General features: G+C 31.6%; 2 protein-coding genes across 4 annotated transcripts in view; both read left to right on the top strand.

Annotated features, from left to right (window-relative positions):
* LOC119833453 (SH3 and multiple ankyrin repeat domains protein 1-like) overlaps positions 1-4,304 on the top strand; it is a 21,939-nt gene extending 17,635 nt beyond the window's left edge. The window contains exon 16 of the mRNA XM_038357498.1: positions 4,296-4,304. Within this exon, the coding sequence (XP_038213426.1) occupies positions 4,296-4,304 (9 nt within the window). The remainder of the gene's footprint in view (positions 1-4,295) is intronic.
* Positions 4,305-6,888: 2,584 nt separating this feature from the next.
* Positions 6,889-16,820, top strand: part of LOC119840284 (tensin) — a 66,623-nt gene continuing 56,691 nt past the window's right edge. The window contains exon 1 of one of the 3 annotated variants that reach the window (XM_038366829.1): positions 6,889-7,069. In XM_038366829.1, the coding sequence (XP_038222757.1) occupies positions 6,929-7,069 (141 nt within the window). In that variant the 5' untranslated portion in view covers positions 6,889-6,928. Of the gene's footprint in view, positions 7,070-10,723; positions 10,921-12,075; positions 12,288-16,820 lie in introns of those variants that run through there. The other 2 variants (XM_038366844.1, XM_038366837.1) reach the window with 2 other exon arrangements.

Here is a 16,820-nt window from a genome sequence, read left to right as displayed (position 1 = left end):
GCGGGGGCGTCGGGGGCGGCGGGGGCGCGGGCGGGCGGTGATGAGGCGCGCGCGGCGGGCGCGGGCTCGAGCAAGGCGTCGCTGCTGCAGAAGCTGCTGTCGCAGTGACGCGCCGCGGCGGGCCCGCGCACTTTGCATTTACGCATCGCTCGCCTCGCGGCCGATGTCCCCGATACTTAGATTCCATGCGCTCGTACGTAGTGTAGTAGTGCTAGTGATGTTCTTCGCTCGTCTCGAGTTCTGTGAGAACTCTTCGATATTGATCCTTAGATATCCGTATCTATGTATAGATTTTAGTTGTTTACGGTACTTTAAGAGATGCGACGGGTGACTTCCCGCGACGGAGTAAAAAGAGAACGCGATTCACCACTCGATCGTCTCGTCCGGATTTCCACACCCACGATGCGACACGGACATACCGCGTGCAATATTAAATACGAATAAACACATATTTTTTGGCGTTGTAAACGTTATGTATTATAGTATGAAAGTCAGATGTTACCTGTTATGACAAAATAAGTTGTAGTATTGGATGGGTTGAATGCGTTGAGCCTCCGACTCTATGTCCGTCTGAAGAATTCGATTTAAAATCTATTTTGATGTTTACCTGTATTTGGAAAATATATTTTTAACATTATTATGATATTCATTATTATTTGACATATTTCATTGTTATATTTTATAGACATATTACTTTGGATGCATAGAGTCCGGGAGAGTTTCATTGTGTAAATAAAGCGTTGTTAAATTATAGCTGTTGCTTTAGTGTAAATATTTTGTTAATATATCCTTGTGTTTCTTATGATATAATATTATCGTAATTTTAGAATTCATTTATATCTTTTTTTTTTTTGAAACTGTAAAATTTTAAATACCTGCACTTGATGAAATTTTTTTGCTTCGTTTTTGATACGAGTACAGCGATTATGCTTCAATTAAATATTCCATTGCTATTTACAATATTGATCGGCTGTATCCTCCTATCCTTTCGATGGTTTGTAGACACGAAATGATAAACAGCGTATCGAAGTCCCATGTTGGTGTGTATATTATCAAAACTTGAACTTCCATTGTTAACAAATAAATTCCCTCTCATTTGTAAGTTTAATAAAGTGTATTTAGAATCCATGAGAGCATTTGAGTTTTAGATATTTGGAATAAGGTAAGCCCACTGCCGGCCGCCAGGCATTATTTAAATTGAATACAAATACTCCTGCTACCTCAATATTTGACGAGAGTTGAATATTTTTTTCTTTTATTTATATTGCTGATATAATTGAAACTTATGAAATGCAATTTAGTAACAAATGAGTTTTTTTTTATTAAACAAAAATATCATGAAGTAGGTATATATAATATTTATATATTTCATTTTTAAACTATGTCTACTTCTAATGTTATATTATTCAGTAGATGTAATTAACACCAATAAAAAACACTTAGCTACTTTTATTATTTAGTTAGAATAGGGACTTTGTCAATACGCAGGTAGTAATTAATGAACTACCGAGTCAACGTGTGCTCAATTTGTGTAAATCTTGTTTTATATCATTGATAAAAAGAAATTTCTTCCAAGCTTGTAAGTGTGTTCTATTACAACATTTTTATGTATTGTTGTTTTAAAAACAATAAATACGTAAAGTTTTCACTTTTTCGTGTCACTGAAAGTTTTCATGTTAGACAAGTTGAGCACAATGCCGCATAATAATTAACTGGATGCGGTCTAACAGCTAGAACACTTGCCTATGATAGAAGCATATTTTATTACCTAATTTGTAATTAGACTTAACTCGATATAAGGAAACATTTGACAAGGCAGTCTCGCCTGTATTGATTACGGATGCGCGCTGCATCTTTCCTTACTGTCATTACCTTAGTACCAGCGTGATTGTTGAGAATGTGCTTATCGAATAAAATAAATCCCGACATTACAGCTCACCATTCACACTTTAAAGTTAGAGTCGCACAATGTAGCTTGTACATGTTTTAATATTCAAAATGTTAAAGTTATATGTGAACGAATGTTAATACGAGTGACAGAAGTCCACGGTTTTTTGATACGGTGCGATTGGGACCATGGCAGTAGAATGAGAGCTCAAAATTATTCACTTAATTATATAGATATTGCAAGTGCTTTTATAATATTCATATTACAGTTGTATCTTTTGTAATAAAATTGGTGTAATTAATACGGTATAAAAGTATAGGCGGTGTTCCCATTACTTAGGTGTTTAATCATTCGTCTAAGGACTTGATGCCTGTTTCATTTCGCTTAAACTCACTGCGTTCATAATCGGGAGGTTTCTCTTGGAATGTATCCATTCTGGTTTTCGAATCGAAAGGCCGCAAATAATAAGGAAAAACAATTCAGGCAAAATTACTTGTGGCCCTAAAATAAGTTCTCACTTCTTCTATTAAAGTCTTGACTTTGTGCTCTAAGCAAACAGACAAATGTCGTCTATTTTATCTCATTGTTTTTGATTAAATCTAAAAATCTAATATTCCGTTTCCGTAAATAATGTATAACATCGATACATCATAGTATCTAAGTAGCAATATACAGATCTTACCACCCATAGTTTATAGAATATGAATTAAAATGTGATGTATTGTAATACCTACCTAAAGATGAACGTACAAATAACTAGTAGAATACCCAATAAACCAAAATGAAGAAGTAAGCTAAATAAAAAAATAAATACTTATATTAATATTTTTATACCTAAAAAGTATAATAGTTCTGATAATCTAGGCTACTGACCAATCTTATTCGTCATCGAGGGCATAATGATGTGACTAGCATTTGTGATAGTGAGATAAAGCTTTATGATGTCCGATAATCGTGTAGCAATATAACATTTCATTCCATTATGTCGTAAAGAGGAGACGTGCCCGGTGTCTTCTCCACTTTGAAATAACCGAGTCTATAAAGTACAAGTGACGGCCTTGCTAGGTATCTACGTGAACTCCTTTACAGCTATATTTGAAAATTTGGTATATCTTACCCGTATCGTGTACATAGAAAACGTGTAGCTGGATACACACTGAAACGATGCTACATTAAATACCATCTTTTCATTTTTGATGTTACATCTATAACAATGTTAAAGTGGTCGAGAAAAGATATTTTTTACATGTTTATAACGAAATAGTTAAAAGATTTGAAACTGTTGAGAACACGTCCATTCATATTAACGGTTTCCACAGGTTTTAAATGTTTAATACACTCTGGGTGCCTGAAATATAAGGATATTAAAGTATTTTTCCAATGTCAACTTTATTAACGATATAAATTCTATAAAATAGACATCAATAAAAATTGTATATAAATACAGTAGATATAAAATTGGTGAACTCAAAATGCACTACAATGTTAACTGCATTTCTAATAAATTTTAAACAAAATACTTGGCCTTTAAATAAATAACATGGATACAGCAACAATTGGTGATAAAGTTAAGATAGCGTATGCTTTATATAAATAGACGCAATATTTTTTTAATATATTGTTATGACGAATGATGTTATATAGTATCCAATTTAAAAAACACATTACCAACTTCAAATAAGCATTTGAACTTTTGCGTGGACAACGTTTCGTGTTCGATTTATTTGAATTAAAGTTGTATCAGTACAATTTTCTCAAATTTTAAGTATCCTACGTCTTTGTTGTTTAACTTTAAAAAGGAATAATCAACAATTTTCTAAATTAATGGTATGTAAAACATGGATTAATTAATATTTCCTTGTAATGTTATATTAATTTCTTATCTTATAAAGCTGGATCTAGTGATGCATCTTCAGGGCCCCATAGGTGGTTTCGAATATAACGCATTAACTTATAAATTATAATATAATAAATAGCTAAGTGACACCAAAAGTAGGAGGGATAGTCAGTGGCTAGAAATGGGTTTTAAAAATCATCAACGAAGAAATATTCCTATATAAATGATATTTTGATATATAAAAATAAATTGTTAAATTGGCCTTTATGATAAGAATTATAACTCATGCAAAATGTGTAATTAAGAAGATGAATGCTAATGACATTTAACTTTGTGTAATCGATGTATACCTCATGAGAAATCAAGATCCAGACATAAATAGAGGGCAAATAGTACGAGCTACTCTGACAAACTGAAGTATTAGGCAAGAGAAGAATGCTGTGCAAGTGTTGAAATCCATTTGTACTTCAATGTTGAATGTTCCGTTTAAGTGTATTCTTTTGTAAATTTGGCCACTATTCCGATAATAAGTCTCTATTGTTGTAATTTTAAGATTTATTGTCATTTCAGAATTCTTAGAAATTTGTCGATTAAGGCATGATAGATTTAAATATATATTTAAATGGAAAATAAAATTTGTCTATGTATTTCGAAATGTTGTATAATTCGGAATTTTATGTAAGGAAAGAATTGGAATAATGATTATTTTTGCATTAAGATTGGAATATGTATATGCGTCCCGTCACACAGAGTAATGAACATAATAATGGAAAATTAAACTAATAGGGTCCAAAGTTTCCATCCAAATGTTACAGCAAAAAAAATTTGGACTGTATTTGAAATGTGATAATTGTGATTAATTTAAACGAAAAATTACTCTGTGGAAAGGGACTCGTGGTGAAAGACCACATGTTACAAGAAACATTGATGGGTACGGGAATCTTTGTTTCAAATGGAAAACATAATTAGTGTAACTATTATTCACATTTTCTCTAACATCTTTATAAAGTAATAATTTTATAAGCATCTTGTATTCCCAATTTTTATGTAATTCCTCTGTAGATGATGTGTGATAAATATTTATAGTAAGATGACAGTTGCTAACACGATGAGGTATAAGAAATCCCGTACAGTATTGATTTTATTTTTTGTATAAAATCATGCCTCGGGTCTTGGCCTGTCGTCTGTGAACAGGGGTATTGTATTGTGTATATTCATTTAGATGTAACAATCTGCTGTAGATAACGTTGTATTAAAACTAATTATGTTTTTCGAAAAACTTTAACGATATTATGAGCCAGCTGCAGAAAGGATTATTGTCACTACGTGCTTTATTGTAATATGAAATAAAAGAATATTTGTGTCAAACACAGACTTACGGGTGGGTTATATTTGTCAGCTTTAACATATATAGTAATACCCAGTCTTAAATGGACTAAAACTTTATTTAGTGTTGAATATAACTAGTCGTTTTCGTACGCAGTAATCTTTTTTGCGGGTGGCAGTTATGTCTGTGTTATTTAGTTCTTCATATGTTAGTTAAGAGCTCTTTTGTGTTGCTGTGCTTTTCAAAGCATTGTATGTATGTTTATAAATTGTAAATAGCTAAAGTACATTATATTTTTACGACTAGAATACACAACCAAAGTTGTTATTAAAGTGATGGTTGATTAAATAATAAATTCGATATAGGTCGTTATGTTTATCTCTTACTAAACATACAACAAAATTGCATAGCTATATGACTGCATACTATGTCTTTTAATTTTAAACGCAACCACCCTGATATTAATTAAACGAATTTATTGTTTGTGAATTCGATTATATGAAGCGAAAATTTGTGGCGCTCCCGACTTTGCAACTTTTCAAGCAGAATAAACGCGTGGCTTACATTTTTTGTTCCTAGTAGCTCGTTCCGATTCATTTACGATGGTAATTGTCAATTACTAGCCGACACTACTTTATAACCATGTATTCGAATCGAAAAACATAATTTTATTCATTGATTAAACAGACGTTTTAAGTACATTACATTTAAGTTGTATTTTTTTGTACATTTTAGATTCGAAAATATATTAATATCTAAATAACCGTGGTTTTCTTTGATATCTCTTTGATATATTAAGTACTTGTTTGAGTATACCACAGTACAAAATTAAAATGTTTTTTAAATATATCACAGATAAAATGTATTATAAAGACAAGTCCGAATAACACAGTTTGACAATAAGTCCCATTAGTAAATAGAAATTACACTAAAGAAATTGGCGTTTGTATGTACTGGTATATACAAAATAAGGTTTTTTGAGACAAGAAGTAGGTATAAATAGGAATGCAAGCAGCTGAAGTGCTCATTCATTAAAAGGTGTAGAGTATGTATTCGAGCTGACGGTGGCAACCGTGAACAACTATCGTAAAATTTAATTAAATGAAACAAAAGCCTAAATAAAGTTATTTGCTCTTCCTACAGTTATTAAATCAATGTTTTAAAGTTAATTCATAGTAATGAAATAAATTTTTAGGCTATCGTAAGTAAGAATAAAAGTTCTTGACTCATCGTATTAGAAAAATTATGTGTAATTACTCAAAATATAATGAATTATACAATTTCGGAATGTTGATGAAACAGGCACTTTTTTTTTAATTTGCACGCGGGTGATCAAAATTTGTTTACTTCACATTAGACTAAAGTTAGAAGAAAATAATGAAATTTTAGCCTTGAAATTATGGTTTAATATTCGATAGCGCATCTATCTAAAAATACCGTTCCAAAAACAAATTGTCAAAATTCCTTCATTTGGAGTCTTACCACCAAAAATTTTCGAAAACGTTAAAAATTACACACTACCGAAACAAAAAAAACTATGACATGGACATTAACTAAAAAAAAAATTCTGAACCACTACAACGTCCTCCACCATATTATCCATTCATTACGCCACAGCCTGTGTACCACGAAACCTTCTACTTCTATACCTGAAAATAAATCGTCAATACATTTTCTTGTAATACATTTATATAGATAATACAGTTATCGGACTGTCATAGAATATTAGGTATAAAATGTTAATTATTTGTAACAATAGTGCAATGTTGACTCGGTACATAGTGGGGTCAGTAATTATACCTGCTTGTTCAGTAGAGGTAATTGTGCCTGTGTATGAACATCGAGTAAATTCTGTGGAAAAATATGGATATTCACGATGGGTATTTGCTGGTTGATAGGAGTTATATCAACTTCCTGCGTTATTTTATGGATATTAAGGTTAATAAAAAGGCTTAACGTGATTATTGTTAAATGTTTTCGAAGATGGTTCCCGAAAGGACACGGAATAATGAAAAAGGTATGTAGTAAATAATGATGCTATTGCCTATTATCTATGTTGACATAAGTAAGATTGAATTAAGATTTTGTGAGAATGAAACAAAATATCTCTAATTAACATTAATTAAATTATTTTTTTTTCTTATTTATATTTAAAAAATCCGATAAAGGATGACTGTCAATAGTTGTCATTTATTCAGAGTCATCTGTTTTTTTTTATTATTTTTAATATAAAATTAAATTAAAGTTATACAGCTAGTCACAGGACTTAATTTTAATTTATTGTCTCACATTTGGAAAACCTTGCGCTAATCCATTGCATTTGGAGTACATATGTATGTATGCCGCTCAACATTAAACTTAAAATTCATTAAAAAAAAAACAAATAGCCTACCTATATAGAATAGAGCATCTTGTACTAGCTATATCTGTTCTATCGGACAATAGCTCACCGACATGACCATGAGACTGGTAATTATGTACGTGGAAAATATTTTAAATGCAGTCTCCTTGAAATACACACTTTGATGCATGGAAAATAATAAAATTAATTATATTCCAAACTATCTTTGAAATATATATCATGCTGACTGGTAGAACTAGGCTTCGCAAGTAAGATATATCATATGATAATATATAATAATAGAAAACAATAAAATCACTGTTTCGTTGTTTGTGATCGATTTTTTATATGAAAAATAATTCAAAAATAAAAATTGATACTTAATTAAAAAAGCTGGCAACGAATTTAAGGGCCTCTGCTAATGTTCAACTCTTGTGTGGGAAAGTGATGATGGTAGTGGACCGATATAGCTCCTCTTTTCCCACTGAATTTTCTCCAGCTTTGGCCATTAAGACGTTGTGGTACACCCCAATTCCCACTAGAGATTTTCATAGTGTTTGACAGGCATCTGTTTGACTACGAATAATACTTTAATGTTATGAGTGCATGAATACGTTATACGTATCTAGTCATACATATTATTTTAAATAGGTTAAACTGTTACTTCTAAATTGACCTCGTCGATTCATTAAGTGGGTACTTATTGACGCTGAATTCACAATTAGAGGCAATTAGCATTTACGTAAGTATCAAATATAGAGCTGTGCTCTACATCAATAACATTACACAGTGTTTCGTTGCCGAATGTACCAAAGTACGGAAGCTCTCCAACACGCATAGTACGTAGGTACTACAATGAACAATAGCAAAGAGTGTAGCGATTTTCCGTATTGTTAATTCATATAAAGTTGAATGGTTTTTTGGTTTTTTCGATATTGAACAACTTTCAGTAACTTTTTATGTTATTATATCAAATAATTACGTATTTAAATGCAGTTCATGAGCTTTTGAACTACAGTCGAACCAGTTTATCAACTAGGCAATATTCAAATGTCTGCTCTAAACAATATAGGTACACTACTCGTAAAACGTAATATGAAACATAAACTTAATGTTATGTAGTTTACGTACCAAGAATTTTCGAAATTACTTCCTGCTATCTCATAAAGAAATATACAAATTCAAATTCCTTTATAGGCTATTATTATATAAAAAATATTATTAACCATTCAGTGGAGTTTTTTAATTTGAGTTAAACGAATACTAATAAGTCCTTGGAACTGTGGAATTGATATAGCCATTCATATATTACTCCTGTACACTTCTATCACTCAGCGTGGTATTTTCAAAAACCATAGTGTGTCAATTTTCTCGTTTTTTATTAACAAACAGGAACGGATAAAGCTGTAGAAGTTTGCTTTTAAGGACTCTAATTACTGAACAAATGTACAAGCCATGACATTTATATGGTATACTAAATCGAGCATTGGTCTAATTACGTATGAAGACTACTTTTCTATCAAAAGTATAATGAAATTGGAAATAAAGCGGATATAAAGCGAAATATATACTATATTCAGCAACGACACACTTATTTTATATTTTACCTCTAATTTAGGGAAGCGCGTTTTTTATGTCGGAGTGGGAAAACGAGCTTGTGGGTCGCCTTATTGCTGCTGGTAAGTCCTCAACGTCCAACTCACATACACACTTTAAAAGTTATGAGATAAATACATTATACCGTTGAGGGGAATAAAGCAATGTACTAGGTAAAAGTACAGCAGTGAGGAGCTGGACCAATATTCGTCCCTAAACATGCTCGACTCCCACTTAGAAATTCATCATGTTTACCATTTTTTTATTAACCATTTTTAATATATTATATAGTTCGATGTAACTTCGGAGTTGAATAAAAGTATTCTGTTTCATTTGAATATGTTCTACAGTTTTTAATCACAATCTGGCAGACTTTTTTGTTAAGGTAGTTTTTGGTTCAGAACATTGGTTTCAGAATTGATAATACAGTTCAAATTATCAGAACGAAGAAACAACAATGTTAATTAACGGAGTTACGTTTTTTTTCAGTCTTTCATACGTTTTGTGTTAGGTACTGAAATGTTTAATTAGTTAGAACTTTCATTTATTCAGCCGTTATGAGTTGTGACGTAATAATAGAAAAAATAATCGGTGAAACAAATCTATTAGGTATAATAATACAGGTATTCCATGTATGCAAATTCACCTTATTTAGTATACTAAATGATAAATTTGATATTTTAGTAGCAGAGCGTCATCGATATTTTGGTATCGCAAATGGCAAGTTGCTGGCACGTATGCAATTAATTAAAATTATCTCCAAAAGAGACTTTGGAATAAAATTGTTCATAGAATAAGGAATAATGAACTTATATTATTTGTTTCGATTGCGTCCTTATACGTGCATCATAACATTAATGACTGCACTGAATGTTGCAGGCTAACTCCATTATCTTAAGGTAATTTCCGCTCATATCAATCTCTGATCCTCATAAGCCACTTTACAATTTATTAACTAGTCAGTTTCATACTAACAGAAAGCTTAAAACGTCGCAAGCATATGTTTGTAAGCATACAGTTTTTGAACAGTATCATTTTTATAGTAATAAATATTTATAATCTACTATAAAAAAGGAGTTTATCAATGCGATATACACGTATGTATGTAATCTTGTCAGAATTGGACAGTTTTAAGTTTTTAATGGTTTAGAATATTTAAGTTATTATAAGAAATAAAAACCAAAAAATTTAAATCATAATTGGTTTTGTAACTTTTATATTGTATAGTATTCACAAGGAATACAGCAAAGCTTCTAACAGCAGCTTTCAAACGATAGAATTTTTAAGTTTTTTAATTATCTGGTTTTCAATTATTTTAAAATAATGCGGATTTATTCGTAATGTGTTTACATATGAGCTTCTAACCAGAACAACAGTAATAAAAAATATGGTTGTTACGGTCTGTAAGTATATATAAACGTTATTATTATTACACACTTTTAAGTTGGTAGGAACACAATATGTAGGTACTTTGCATCTTGTTAAAAGTTTCTTACTTACAATACACTGTCACCATTAAGAATACCTTCCTGTTCTCAATATTTGCATCAATTTTCTTGCTATAAACGTGAAATAAGTGAAAAATCATTTACTTATTTATTGTTATGAACAGCTGGTTTCGGGGTTGTGCGTAGATGAGCGAGCCCGGGCCGGCGCGGCGTAGTCCCGAACGAAATGCCACTCGGTTCGCACGCGTGTATATCCCGTGTCCCACTGTCCTGCTTCCAGTCCCCTAACTCGATAATTTGCCGCGCGGGTCTCGTAGGATCAAAAATTTTAAACATCTCATGAATTCTTGTATTCATTTAGTAATCGCCCAGTTGGCCTGTTTATTTGTGTGAATAGCAATAAGGAAGATGCCCTGGACTTGTCCCTGGTCTCGGGATCAGCAGCGTTCAGAGGATATCAGTACAACTCAATCACTACCGCAGGTTTGTTGCAATCTATTTATACAAAATAGACTAACTACTGAAAATATAAGAAAACTTTTGTAATAAGATTATAATTTTTAGTATAAAGGCAAAATTTATTACTTTTGTTTTGAACTCCAACTAAAAATGATAAAATTTTGTTGTGTGTTAAAAAAATGATGTAAAATTATACAGCCATACATTATTGCATTTATCTATTTATTCACGTGAATGTCAAAATATACTCTATTTAAGATTTTTATGAATTCTATCTAGGGAGTAAATATACCCAATTTATTTTATTGTATAATTCAAAAACTGTATTTTTATAATGAAAAGTGACTTGACACTCTGAATTTTAGAGAAAAAACATTGTGTACAGTATACCTATTTTGTTTGTATATTTTCTATTATTTCGTTGTGGGAAATATATTTCACCAAGTCTTTTAAATACATGTACACATAATATTTATATAGGAATTAAAAAAAAACAATAATCTGATTTTATATTGATTTTGTTTCAATATAAATCGACACCGCATACCACCTACAGGATACTTTTTGTATTGATAGGACAATCGTTATTAGATAAAGTGAGTCATACATTATTAGTTTCGGTCATAATGTATAATGGATTTAGAGGGTTATATTATGCTTTTTAAATCCATAAAATTTAGGCATGTCGTTAAGGTATAACTTTGATTAAAGTAAACCGAATCTTTATTAGTTCTTATTTAGTTCTAATCGGCCGTCGAGTTATGGTCCGAACTGTGATAATAATTTTTCGTTTTCGTTAAAAATCTCAGTGCGTAAGAAAACCTACGACAATACATTAACAAAAATCAAGGTTAAGTTCCTGTTTTTCTATTTAAGCTAAAAGAAATGCCTGCAGTTGGGGCACTTCCTTTACTTTTTGTTCAAAATAATTCTATACGAACTCTACCGTCTGACCAAACATACAAAGAAAGATTTACGACAGTTTACCTACCTCACGTAAACCAGTCAAAACTTAAAGGTATCTATTATCATGAGCACGTTTGATCTTTCTATTATTTGAATGTGCATCAATTCAAAAAAGATAAATAAAAGAAATAAAAACTACAAAATTTTTCTATGATAATTGAGGGAAGCGGTATCAGTTGAACCGAGTTAAACGTGTACCTCTAGCGCAGTTACAAGGCGCCCGTGCTATAGACTGGTCGTATCTCATACCAAAATTAGGCTATCAATTTGATGCATTGACGATGGAGCCTCAATAATTTGGCGTTCATTAGTTCATTATTTTATTTTTGTTAAAATGAGCAAAGATGCCTTGGAATTGTTTTTGGGGATACGAATCTCCCCCGCCCGCGTGCAGAGTCAGTGGTCCGCTGCATCTTCTTCTACAGGTATCATGCTTTTCCTATTTTAAAATATTGAAACACTTATAATAGATTTTAATTATTATTATATGCAATATTTTAATATTTACTCTAAACTTAAATTTGACATTGTTTATCTTAATAAAATTGGGTAAATTGGTAATTTACATTGACCTAGGTACATAATTAAGTAAGTATCAGTATTTTATAACGAATAAATTAGAGCGCGTTAAAAAGGGTTCGCATTTAGTTTTTGTGTCATCCAGAAAAGTACTTTTCATAAGATCGCGAAAGGATATCTGCAATTTCCCACGAATGTAACCGTTTTAATGAAGGCAATGAGGAATAATTGTCCGACTGCAACTCGTAAAAGCAAGTACTTATGGAAGTTGAAATAACTAATGATGCTTTTCTTTCTTTTCATTAAATTTTCATCGGAATGAAATTCTGAAATTTAGCTAAAATAATGAAAATATTTTGTAGAGCGGAAAATTAAAAAATCAAAAATGGTTATGAGTGTTTTGAGCTGTTTTTTAACGTAACCAATATATTGCCGTACACGTATTTAGTGAGAACTTTTTCGATGAATATCATTTCACTATACCTACCTCTAGAAGATGCTAGAAATCAAAACAGATCTGAACAGAAAATGCCAATAAAAAATAACATTTACATTTATCACTATGAATAAACTATTATCTAATTGGCTTTCTTACTTCTATCCACAGGTTAGTAAGTTAATACTTAAACGTTATGCAGTTTTTTTGTTGTTTTAACGAATATTTGCTACTATAATTATACGTTCAATTATGTCATAAAACGCACTATGATTTGCGCTATATGTTAAGTACACAGAGGACGTTATGACTTAAAACATGTTTGACGGTGTCCGTGATGGGATAATAATGAAGAGCGGTGTTTTATGAGAGATTACGTGACAGTGCAGGTGACGTAGGCCAATCACTGTAAAGTAGTTAGATGCTATCGTGAGGAAACTGCACGATGCCAGTCCTGATTATTTTATAGCTGCCATAAATTATGGAAATATTCATAAAATAAACGAGTTGGGGTCATTTAATATCGTTCCTCCTTTTTTATTAGTTATCTTTATTCTATCGATCCATATTTTTGATAGTACTTTAAAAATTATTCAAGTAAAATAAAACGGTTATACTGTTAAAGTTAATTCATTAAATAGCGATTAAAGTAAAACTAATGCATTTTCCGATAATCGCTGACAATTAGTCAATACAGGTACCTGCCTCCAAATATTCAGAGATAATATTTTTACAAAATTATAGAGCGAGAAGAGAATATTATAAAACTTTCCAAAAATATCAGTTTAAACATATAGTAAGACATGTAATAGCAGCTAAAATGTTGTTAAACTTTACAGATCGTAAACCCTTACAAAATGAAATCAGATGTAATTTTGTACTATAGGTAATAACCTAACTGTTTTTCAATCAAAAAGTTAATTGCAGAATTTTAATGTTCTTAAACAGCAGGCAAGTGTCAAGGAGATAGCGATAATTATATAACTTATGCACCTAGTTGCGATAAATACGTTGATAATTCCTACCACAAAATGTAATAATAACTACTCGTGATTTCTGCATTGCTTATAATATATATTGTTAACATTATGACTTTAAGTTCTCAGTAAGTATTTAAAAGGTTTGAAACCAACGTTAAACATACCGTGACATACTTTAATTCTTTTCCTTCTGTGCAACAAAGAAGCAAACTCTTGTTTTGATTAAAATGAAAACTTTTTGTTTTACTTGTCAAACGTGCAATGTGCTGTTATTTGTCTATTGTTTTGTATGTACAACATCATGAGGTCACCATAGTAAGTGGAGTTAACGGTAGAATACTAATGTGTTAGGCGAGTTCGGAACGTTGTCACATGCGCAGCGCACATCGGGACCTGAGGGCACCAAATGGTTGCGCAAGAACAAGTGCACCGCCCACTCGCGGCCCGATTGACCACCGACGCCTCTTCAGACTGACGTCAAGTTCACTGTCAACTGTTGCTCATACATTTCGTTTACAATATTATTCGAGATATTGACGATTAGATGAAAGTTAATAAATGTAAATTGTAGGAACCTTATGCTTCGAAAGAGCCTGAATGGTTGCTTTAAATGTTATTATGTAATTAAGAAGTACCAGCATTTGAATACAACAAGAATATAGTTGTTATTTGGTATCGTTCTGGCATAGAACATAATTTATAAATTAATTAAAAGCATGTGTAGAGATGCGCATGCGCTCCGAGAAACGCGAACAAAAGGTTGGTTAACCGTGCGGTACTTTTGAAGAATCTACGTAATGATCCCTTAGTTTTAATCGAACAATACTGTTCATTCTTTTCGATTTTCATCTAACTGTAACCAGTACGTTGACATGGTTTGATAACGTAACTATTGAACTGCAGTAGTATAGTTTTGAATAAATTATAATAAAATGGATATAAAAAATCTTTGATCAGTAACGAATACGTAAATTAATATAATTGTATTAATATCTTACACGTCTCGTTTACTGTTAATAATTTATTACCAATTGTAAGTATGACTATACTCATTTGTATAGGGAATATATTATATACTACGGCAAGAAGTGGTTGGGTTATTAGTTGAACCGCGGTGCGACCTTTTAGACGGATATATGCGATGATTTACGGCGCATTCCTGCGGGAACGGCCTCTTGTGCCTGCTCAGCGCGTTGGGAATGAGATTAATAAACATTCTGATGAGTGACAAACCCCTTTGTCAATCTGTATTCCTTATAGTTTAAAGTGATTTTAATTCTTCTTCACAGACGCTGAAAGTAAAGACTAGTCGTTCTGATATTTTAAGGATATAACTTCTTTTATTATTCTCTTGCAAACTTGATGCTAAGACGGATAGTGTATACAAAATCTATAGTTTTTGTATATATAATTCAATTTGTCATTTATTATTCAGCTAGATATGAAATCATGATAAAAAGCGGATGTTGCACAAAACAGGAACTGCCTAAAGAGTGTGTTGAGCGTTGACCGGAAGCGCAGAGGGGCAACACAGGTACTTAACTATGCCTCTAATGAACGCAACAGGAGCGGCGTTCGCTTTCATTACGATGTAATGCCACAGTAATGCGCAATCTGTACCTACTTGCGTTCAGTTACTATCCACCATAGTAATTGAACATCGCGTTTACAAATTCTGCCTTTTTTTTTAATCTTCTAAATGAAGTTATATTCTTATATTTAGCATGACAATAAAAGTTAACAAAGTATCAAAGAACATTTAAAAGGTATGTCAGTATTTGTTAATTGAAAGGACATCCACCCGTAGTTTTAAATTTCCAAGGTAAAGTTTCATTACTGAAATTTAAACTGTGACCACAATACGTTAAGTCCGTGCAAAAAATATCACGCTTCGCGAAACATGCCCGCCAGCTGTCCTCCCCACCACTGTTGGCCTTTTTTGAATGAATCTGTACATTTATATTGCTTCTTATTACAACAATATGTTGAACATTTCAGCTCTTCGAGATATCACACCACGGATTATAAGAACATAAAAAACTATACATAGCACATAGGTATGACGTAGCGCCTTATTGAAATTTGAACGCTGTGTACCATGAATCGAAATCTGTTCCAATGAAAGTCATAAAATAAAATGTACTCCTTTATTGGAACATAAACAGAGATGTATAAATAGCACCGACCACCTGGTGTACACCGTTCATAAGTTCGAGTGCTGCAACATGATTTACGAGACTTTAGCTCGACACAATGGTACCGCAAAATACCCCTTGACTATTTTTCTAGCAAACAATTTAACCCGTATGCCGTCAAGAGGTAGCACAAATTAAAAGTTTACAGTTGCAAGTCAAAATGTGAATGAATTATTACAATTTGTATGATATTGTGTACTAAAGCGAACATTTTTTTACTGTGAATGCATTTCAATTTTAAAGGCCTCATTATTTATTTGAATTATTACACGAGTACGTATTGCAGGCTATTAGAAATAGTATGGAATAGTATTTAGTTAATGAAAATAACAAACTAAAAAAAATTAAAATATAGAATTTTTTTAAAAATACATTAATAATCGAAAACTTGGCAATGAGGCGGGATTCGATTCGATGAAAAATAAAGTATAGCACTTTTCTTTAATTTCATTTAAAAAATTCCAAAGTAAATTAAAAATTTCAGGCTCGCTTTACAATAACTGGCTTCCTATGAATTATGGTCACTCGGTGTTATATCGTCAATCTTCGATTAACCTCGTGGGAGGTCTCACTGAATCTTCGGCTTACTATTGACTATTTCTATACAATGGTGTTACGTAGGAATAATAATATCATCTTTATAAATAAGATATAATTAAATATCAATATATAAATCACTAAAACTTCCTTACATTTCAAATACTACATACTAAACGTATATATTAACAAAATAATGATTTGTTTTACATACAATTGTAATAACAATACCTAATCTCAAACACAATGTGAGTAGGTATAATTTATTCGAATAAATATTTAATTTATTTA

This window comes from Zerene cesonia, chromosome 1, assembly GCF_012273895.1.
Source record: "Zerene cesonia ecotype Mississippi chromosome 1, Zerene_cesonia_1.1, whole genome shotgun sequence".
Lineage (NCBI taxonomy): Eukaryota > Metazoa > Arthropoda > Insecta > Lepidoptera > Pieridae > Zerene > Zerene cesonia.
This window is presented reverse-complemented; position numbering and strand designations above follow the sequence as displayed.